The sequence below is a fragment of the Lethenteron reissneri genome, unplaced genomic scaffold, assembly GCF_015708825.2.
Source record: "Lethenteron reissneri isolate LAM-NWPU_2019-01 unplaced genomic scaffold, ASM1570882v1 scaffold_1937, whole genome shotgun sequence".
Classification (NCBI taxonomy): domain Eukaryota; kingdom Metazoa; phylum Chordata; class Hyperoartia; order Petromyzontiformes; family Petromyzontidae; genus Lethenteron; species Lethenteron reissneri.
The window spans coordinates 513534-522827 of NW_026891704.1; the positions used below are offsets into that span (position 1 = coordinate 513534).

A 9294-nucleotide genomic window follows, 5' to 3' on the forward strand; every position below is an offset into this window, starting at 1 on the left:
GACGTTGGCTGTAAATCACCACGCTCACTTACGTTATGGCAAGCTTTGGGGCCACTTCCTGGAGTTGTGGAGTTCTGCCATTACTGATACGGTACATATCATTAAAGCGTGCTTTAAAAAAAAATGTTTTTAAATATTTTTTTTATTTTCAGAATCCTACTCAGGTACAATGCGAGTCTTGCATCACAAAGAACGACTCTAAACAAGTCTTGGCGACCGTCAATGTCACAACCAGAAGACTTCAGACCACAGGAACCCGACGAGCTGCGATCAGCACGATCAGCTGTCAGATGTCCAGTCGGGGGCGCCACATCGACTCAATGAACACGAGGGGTGCCGAATCGATACAAAAAGGCACGACAATCGACATGTAAAACATGGCCCCGAGTTTTGTAAGAACAGTGTATAAAATATTCAACGATATTTCACTCCTGCAAATGCATCGCCAAGCAAAGTACTTCAGGTCAGACGTTCCAGGACGTGTGCGAGGTCCCCCTGAAGGCGCGAGAGAGGCCGCAGCTGAGAGACCCCCCCCCCTTAGTGCAGTCACACGCAGACCCCCCACAGCACTCACTCGCGATGCACCAGCAACGCACCACTCACCGGCCCTCTCGAGCAGGGCCGTGTTATCCCATAGCTCACGGTAGGCACTTTGCATAGGGTCCACTCACCCAGCCACTCACTCAGCCAGTCACTCACTCAGCCAGCCACTCATCCAGCCACTCGCCCACCCATGTTCACCACCACACGTTCACCATCACAAGTCATTTTTGGCGACACTTGGAAAATGACTTCTGACCGGGTTAAAGTGAATACTAAAAATAGAGTAAAAAAGTGACATTTTAACTCCACTAATACAGTACCCACCATAATTGATCACAGGGTTAATACAAGAACGTGGGAAAGGAGACAATGGGAGAGAATTATGCAGATAATGGAGCAATTATCCCATCGGTAGATTATGCAATCGCAACTCCAAATAGACGGGCAGGTGTCAGGGTGGGGATCGAACCTACGACCTCCTGTATAGCAGGCGAGGTAGTTAACATCTCGCCACGGTGGCGCCCACTATCAAGTGCACCCCAGATAGACTCGGGAACCTGGTGAAGCAATTTCAGGATTGGAGTCATGTGGTTTCGTTCACGGACACTCTGAGAAATCCAGGATAGAGAGGTGATGGAGTTGGAGACACACGAGAGATATCCGGTCGAGAGATATGGTTGTCAAGGCAAGAGATGGCAAAGACATGATGGTCTAAGATTTCAAATAAAACGTGGAACACTGAGCACATGGGCAGTTTGTGTGTGCGATCCGCTCCACGTGCCAACCAATCAGATGGGGCATCGAGATGCCTGAACATTATCAAGCGTCCACGATCTCCAATACTTGTTGTGGTCGCTCTTCGTGCCCGTTCATCAGCGGCTGCCCGTTCCCGTCCCCACGCAAGTCTTCATTCCCACCGCCACTGTGGAAATAAAAACAAACAGCAGGTTTACCAACCACGCGGTGCCTGCACACAGCAACGCCTGGACGTATCTCGCCGGGAACGAGCAGAGGGCCTCAATGGCGCTCACTCTTTCATATCGTTCGCGTCGGCAAGACCAAGGGGCTGAACCCAGGAGCTCGGTGCTAGCTCAGTGTCCCCGGCACGGCCGCTATGAACCCCTGAGGAAGGAGACTGAGACCCGTTGGTGCGTGAACGTGAAACCTCGTCAGTGACACCGAGTGGGAGGCCACCGAGAGAGCTCAGCCCATCTGCCCACGTCCACGCTCATTCACCAGGGGCTGGGCTGGGCGGTCCGGGTGCCTGGGCTGGAGGGGGGAGGGCACCTGCGTGAGTGGGGGCAGAGCCCTGAAGACCGACGGTGTTTCATCCAGACGAAGACGGAGACGATGATGATGATGATGACAATGACAGCCAGAGTCCCCAGGACCCAGGCAGCCACCACCGCTCCCTTGTGCGAGGTCTCCTCTAGAAGGGTGAGGGTGGCGTCACTCACGCCCCTATCGTGTGACCGTGGGGCTGCAGAGACACGGAGACAGAGAGAGGGGGGGGGGCTCAGCGTTACCCCCACCTCGCACCCAGCACCACAGCCCCACCCAGCGACTCAATACGGCTTCACGTGCAGCAGGGAGAGACCACTCACTCAACACGGCTTCACTTGTAGCAGGGTTGGTAAATTGGTATAATAAACCGCATATACATGAAACCGGGGTTGGTGAGGGATTCCTGTATAATGAACGTGAACAAGTTAATAACATCCGAGATTGAGATTATTACGTTGTGAAAGTTGATATTTTATCATATTGTGAAGAGTTATATTGCGGCAAGCGAAGCCGTATCAGCTACAGCGCAATTCACGCCGTCATCTCGCGACGTGAGCGCCACGCTCAGCTCTTGTTCACCTGCAGGCATCACGTTCAGCACCATCTCCTCTTGCACCACGGTATTCTCCGCGTTACATCGACGACATTTGATGATGCACAGAGCCACGGGGCCGAGGTTACTGGGGAAGTTGGGGATGCCGATGGAGCAGTTTCCCGTCCGCACGTCTCCCACAGACTTAACGATACTCAAGTCCTCTTTTTCATACCCCGATTGATAGATCTGTAATGACACAAACCACAATATGGAACGTCAACCACAATGGCACACGATGCCCACGGTAAAGTCGTCCTGAATGCCCCTGGGCTCGTTGGATGTCGCTAGCTCAGCAGACTTGAGCTCGGTTACCACCTAGATGGGAGACCTCCTGTGAACACCAAGCGTTGTAGGCTTCGGCTGCAAGGCGACAAGGGAATGGCAAAACATCAATCTTGAGTTTGCGTAGCGTGTTGAGAGTGGGTCTACCTGTGGACTTGAATTTGCGTCGAGGATTGCGTGTAATCCCCCTCGAATTAAACACGAGTTTCATCAGGTACTCTGATTTCTCTCGACATGAAGCCCAACTCTCATTAACGTACCGTCATTGGGCAAATATCTCAGAGCAGTGACTTCTTGAAATGGAGTTGTGAGACTAATTGGGACATTTCTGGGTAATTAAAGGGCGCCATGTAACTTTGTTATTATGTTAGTGTTGACGTAGACATCAAGTACGGATATAATTATTCACGGTTGACATGAAATGCGGCCGTCACCTTCTTCATCTCTCTTCTGGTCATGTTATCTGCGTAGCGTCTGGGCATTGTGAACCACTCGAGGACGATGTGGCTCAGGTCAGGCGACGGTGGGGAGAAGGAGCAGGGAAGAGTCACGTTTTCTCCCTCCCTCACAGACAGATTCTGCGGAAGAGTGATCTGGAGCTTCGTAGCCGATGCGGCATCTACAGGGAGACCGGTCACACTCGTTACAGATACAGTTTATAACACAGGCTGTTTGGGTTAGATCACGTAAATGTATAATTGTGTCGTTAAACCCACCACCACCTGACACAGCCAACTAGTAAGGGTTGTCACATAAACAGAACGTGCCAATTCGTCACTAGTACAGCACACCGGTGTGTTGGAGAGCAAAAGGAACAACATTTTATAATCCGAGTACGATGTTTTGCCAGTAATTACAACCAGCATCATCAGGCGAACTCACCCAGAAGGAAGATGAACACTGAGATGAGGACCAGCTTCATGGTTGGCTCTGTCTGCTAATGATCACAAATGAGAATGAGTCATTATTCATCTGTCAGCCTCACTCTAATGGTTCACGCTACCTCACTTTCACATCACTCGGCTTCAACAACTTTTAATTTGTAATGTCAGTGATGAGATTCATCTTTTGAATTTAGTTATCCCAACTTTAATAACATAAACGTACGCTTCATTTCAACACGCTGCATGGACACTGCCTCGTAAGTGAAAGAAAACGATGTTCTGGGAATGCCAAGGCACAGTGATCCTGTACGGGAATCACACCCCTAGCACTGCTGCTTGTTCAGTCTGAACTGAACAAGAAGTGGAATCTCACAGACGCGGCAACGCATCTGGTTCAGTCGGGGTTGTCGCCGTGTAGGGAGGGGAGCTACGACCCTTGAAGGCGAGGAACTACAAACTCATGGACAAAGTAGCAGACTGTGAAACGGAGAAGTCCGGGGCGATGGAGCAGGCAGTGTTGCCATTATGAGCAGTGGTATATAGCAAGTTTAACACGTTGTAGGCTTTCACGTAAATATATGTCTTTAAATCCGCCATTCACCCGACACAGCCAATTAATAAGGTTTGTCACGTAAACAAAACAAGCCAGTCTCTGTGAGCAGGGCGAGAGAGACAACCTCACCTCCTCCTCTCAGCTGTGATGCTGCTGGTGGTGGTGGAGGAGCAGGAGGAGCAGTAGGGACGTGTGGTCGCCTCCAATACCCAGCGATAGCAGCAGCAGCAGCAACCAAAACGCGTCTTATACCGAAAACTTTAAAGGGGCGTGACGTCACTAGGCTAGCGGGGGCAGGTGGGGCACGGGGGAGGGGAGGGGCGGGGGGTGCCTCCACTCTCCAAGTGTCCAATCAGATTCTAGATTTGAAGCTTTCGGGACTGCAAGGATTCATATTCTTAGGTTTTTTTCGGTAAAGTCACGTAGGTAAAATATTTAAATTAATAAAAGTAAAATAAAAATCACGACGTTTCGGAGGCAACACAAGCTGCCTCCGAAACGTGGTGATTTTTATTTTATTTTTATTTTAGGTTTTTCGGTAAAGTCACGTAGGTAAAAAAATTAAATTAATAAAAGTTAAATAAAAATCACGACGTTTCGGAGGCAACACAAGCTTCCGTCTTCAGGTGGAACAGTCACAGCACGATAGCTGCATCAAGTGTCCAATCAGTCGCCTGCTGCAGCTTTCGCCACGTGACACTCGGGCGCTCGAACACGCTCGGGGGGGTGGGGACATCCTCGTGTGGGCTGCGCTGAACTACACAGCGTCTAGATACAACTTGTGATGGCGTTGGCAGTGGACTTACTCGTGTTTGTGTTGTGAGTGCTGTACCGGTGTGAATACTCTGTAGTGGAGGAGTTGGTACAATCAGGCGAAACGTTTAATCAATAACCCCCCCCCCCCCCCACACACACAGTGAGAATGGACGCGTCCGGCTTCACGGCGCCATCTTGGGGCATTTACCGTGAGTGAGGCAGTCGCGTCTGTGAGCTCCCCTCGGCTTCCTCACCATCCTCACCACCATCACCCTCACCACCACCACCACCACACTCACTCTCATCACCACCACCCTCACCATCCTCACTCTCATCACCACCACCATCCTCACTCTCATCACCACCACCCTCACCACCACCACCCCCACCCTCACCATCCTCACTCTCATCACCACCACCCTCACCACCACCACCCCCACCCTCACCATCCTCACTCTCATCACCACCACCCTCACCACCCTCACTCCCATCACCACCACCCTCTCCATCATCACTACCCTCATCACCACCACCCTCACCACCACCACCCTCTCACCACCCTCACCATCACCATCCTCACCATCACCACCCCCACCCTCATCACCCTCACCATCCTGACCCTCACCACCACCCTCACCACCACCCTCACTCTCACCACCGTCCTCACCACCCTCACTCTCATCACCACCACCCTCAACTACCTTCCAGGAACAGCAGCCGCCATTCGCAAGTGACGGTGACGTCACCAAGGCGCCTGTGCCAGGCTAGGTGCACTTTGAGGCTGCCACGTGAAGTGTCGACAGCGCGCTGCCGACAGGAGGTCACGGGACAGACCCAGCAGGTGCCATGGGTGACGTGGTGGTGTGCGTGTGTGTTGGTGGTGCGTGTGTGTGGTGTGGTGGTGGTGTGTGTGTGGGGTGGTGTGTGTGTGGGGTGTTGTGTGTGTGGGGTGGTGTGTGTGTGGGGTGGTGGTGTGTAGGGTGGTGGTGTGTAGGGTGGTGGTGTGTAGGGTGGTGGTGTGTAGGGTGGTTGTGTGTAGGGTGGTGGTGTGTGTGTGTGGGGTGGTGGGGTGTATGGGGTGGTGGTGTGTGTGCGAGTGGTGTTGGTGTGTGTGGGGTGGTGGTGTGTGTGGGGTGGTGGTGTGTGTGGGGTGGTGGTGTGTGTGGGGTGGTGTGTGTGTGGTAGTGGTGTGTGTGTGAGTGGTGTTGGTGTGTGGTGGTGTGAGTGGTGGTGGGTGTGTGTGGTGTGCTTGCCGTTCACTGCCAAGGCAGTCGACGCCGCCTCTGAACGCGACCACGGCAGTGTGAGCAGCGCCTCAACTCTGTAATCCGATGCCGAATGGGCGGGGGGTGATTTCACCACAATGTGAGCGAGTGAATTCTACAGTGGGAGGGAGGAAGCAGAATGTGGGACCTCGTGACGCCTCGGCTTACTGGTGGCGTTCAGGGGCAAAGGCGCTTACTGCCTTAGCAACCCCGACACCACCATCTCACACCAGCACCAACTGGATTTGAGTGATTTCTCTAGCGCATTGAGAAACCCGCGGAAGTTCCACTCGGACGCAGCCTCCCAGCCCGAAGTGGCACAGATCCCAGTCGTGGCGGATAAACTGCGTAGCACTTTGTTCGAATCGACTGGGGGTGGCCCTACAGAGGAGAGAGTCTGGCCCCCGACAGGGCAATGTGGAATTTCCGCCACGGGCTCAACCACCGCTCCCGAGAGCAGGAGGCGACCCTCCACTTTGCTGTGGCGAGAATCGCGACCTCGCGTCAGGCGGGGCGCTAGAGACCGCGCGCGGACTTCCGCGGATGTTTAATGTCGATATCGCTGTTCACGTCGCCCGCAAGCGGCAGGGTTCTAATAGCAAGTCGCATCCCACTCACAGTCACACATAGACACAGTCACACACAGACACACAGACACACATAGACACAGTCACACATAGATACACAGTGAGACACAGTCACACATAGACACAGTCACACATAGATACACAGCGATAGACACACATAGATACACAGTGATAGACACACAGACAGTCACACAGACACACAGTTATAGACACACAGTCACACATAGACACACAGTGATAGACACACAGTCACACAGACACACAGTGATAGACACACAGACAGTCACACATAGACACAGAGTGTGATAGACACAGTCATACATACACAGAGTGATACACAGAGACACACAGTGATACACACAGAGACACACAGAGAGTGATAGACACACACACACAGAGTGATAGACACAGAGACACGGAGACCACGAGTGTAACAGTCACAGGCAGAGACTCTCACACAGAGAGACGCCTCGACACGAGGAGTCGAGGAACCAAATTGAACCCCGAGAATCGCGGTGGGGACCCAGGGACGCAGTCTCCGTGAGCAGGGCGAGAGAGACAACCTCACCTCCTCCTCTCAGCTGTGATGCTGCTGGTGGTGGTGGAGGAGCAGCAGGAGCAGTAGGGGCGTGTGGTCGCCTCCAATACCCAGCGATAGCAGCAACACAAGACGCGACTGATACCGACAACTTTAAAGGGCGTGACGTCACTGGGCTAGTGGTGGCCGGTTTGGCGCGCGGGAGGGGAGGGGCGGGGGAGGGAAGGGAGGGGCGGGGGGTGCCTCCACTCTCCAAGTATCCAATCAGAGTCGCCTGCTGCTGCTGCTGTCGCCACGTGACACTTGCGCGCTCGAACACGCGGGGGGGGGGACATCCTCGTGTGGGCTGCGCTGAACTACACAGCTTCAAAATACAACTTGTGATGGCGTTGGCAGTGGCCTTACTCGTGTTTGTGTTGTGAGTGCTGTACCGGTGTGAATACTCTGTAGTGTAGGAGTTGGTACAATCCTCACCACTACCCTCACCACCCTCACCACCCTCACTCTCATCTCCACCACACTCACCCTCGTCACCACCACCCTCATCACCACCACCACCCCCACACACACCCACACACCACCACCAACTGGCTGAGTGAATTCTCCAGCGCATTGAGAAACCTGAAGAAGTTCCACTCGGACGCAGCCTCCCGCCTGTGCTCGGACAGATCCCCACAATCAGCCCGAAGTGGCACAGATCCCAGTCGTGGCCGATAAACTTAGTACCACTTTGTTTGAATCGACTGGGGGTGGCCCTACAGAGGAGAGAGTCTGGCCCCCGACAGGGCAATGTGGAATTTCCATCACGGCTCAACCCACTGCTCCCGAGAGTAGGAGGCGACCCTCCACTTTGCCGTGGCGAGAATCGCGACCTCTCGTCCAGCTGGGCGCTAGAGACGCGTGCGGACTTCCGCGGATGTTTAATGTCGTTATCGCTGTTCGCATCGCCAGCAAGCGGCAGGGTTCTTGTGGCAAGACGCATTCCACTCGAACAGTCAAGCCTCGCGCTCTCTTTGCTGTCAATTGCTTTGGCAATGTTTGGTTTAAATTCTAGGAGCGTCATCGCGACACAAAGTGACACAGAGTGATAGCCACACATACACAAGCCCACATAGACACAACGATTGACACAAACACATAGACACACAGAGTGATAGACACACATACACACAGACACAGTGTGATAGACACAGTGTGATAGACACACAGACACACACAGTGATAGACACACAGACACACAGAGTGATAGACACACAGAGTGATAGACACACAGACACACAGAGTGATAGACACACACAGAGTGATAGACACAGAGACACACAGTGATAGACACACAGAGACACAGAGACACACAGAGTGATAGACACACAGACAGATAGACACACAGACACAGTGATAGACACACAGAGTGATAGACACACAGACACACAGAGTGATACGCACACAGGCACGTAGACCACGAGTGTAACCGTCACAGGCAGAGACTCTCACACAGAGAGACGCCTCGACACGAGGAGTCGATGAACCAAATGGAACCCCGAGAATCGCGGTGGGGACCCAGGGACGCAGTCTCCGTGAGCAGGGCGAGAGAGACAACCTCACCTCCTCCTCTCAGCCGTGGTGCTGCTGCTGCTGGGGGGAGCAGGAGGAGCAGGAGACGTGGGGTCGCCTCCAATACCCAGCGATAGCAGCAACAGCAGCGACGACGCCGCCTCTCTTTAATAGCTCCAACATCAAGCACGCCCAGAACCCTACCTCCACAATCACCAACCACAGAACCCCACCTCCACCACGCCCAGAACCTCCACCAATAAACATCGCTGGCAGCGTGACTGCCGTGTGTCCGTGGCTATCTATATCTCACTTCCGAATGTTCTGCCTAGAGGCAGAACTCGTGTTTAAATTAAATAAATACTGCGTTCAAATGTTTTCATACCTGACAGGAAATTAGTTGCCATTTGTGAAAGATCGACTAAGAAAGGACGTATCGTGTACTGAAGTTGTATC

The 9294-nt window shown here is 53.0% G+C and overlaps 1 protein-coding gene across 4 annotated transcripts; it reads right to left on the reverse strand.

The window, feature by feature from the left end:
- Positions 1 to 124: 124 nt before the first annotated feature.
- LOC133339628 (uncharacterized) lies at positions 125 to 8994 on the reverse strand. Of its 4 annotated transcripts, none has more exons than XM_061547774.1 (6): positions 8890 to 8994; positions 3587 to 3641; positions 3139 to 3323; positions 2407 to 2608; positions 1831 to 2023; positions 125 to 1465 (listed from the first exon to the last, which is right to left on the reverse strand). In XM_061547774.1, exons 2-6 carry the CDS (start codon positions 3624 to 3626, stop codon positions 1363 to 1365), a joined length of 723 nt encoding a protein of 240 aa, XP_061403758.1. In that variant the 5' UTR covers positions 3627 to 3641; positions 8890 to 8994; the 3' UTR covers positions 125 to 1362. The 4 variants fall into 4 exon arrangements, with proteins under 4 accessions (XP_061403758.1, XP_061403757.1, XP_061403759.1 ...); XM_061547773.1 differs by lacking the exon at positions 8890 to 8994 and adding an exon at positions 7318 to 7412; XM_061547775.1 differs by lacking the exon at positions 8890 to 8994 and adding an exon at positions 4271 to 5305 and having other exon boundaries at positions 3587 to 3638.
- Between the last annotated feature and the right edge of the window lie 300 nt (positions 8995 to 9294).

Coding starts and splice junctions, on each gene's coding strand:
- LOC133339628 (XM_061547774.1), bottom strand. CDS start 3,626: ATGAAGCTGGTCCTCATCTCAGTGTTCATCTTCCTTCTGG. Junction 3,324..3,586: donor AGTGTTCATCTTCCTTCTGG/GTGAGTTCGCCT, acceptor GTCTCCCTGTAG/ATGCCGCATCGGCTACGAAG. Junction 2,609..3,138: donor CCAGAAGAGAGATGAAGAAG/GTGACGGCCGCA, acceptor GTGTCATTACAG/ATCTATCAATCGGGGTATGA.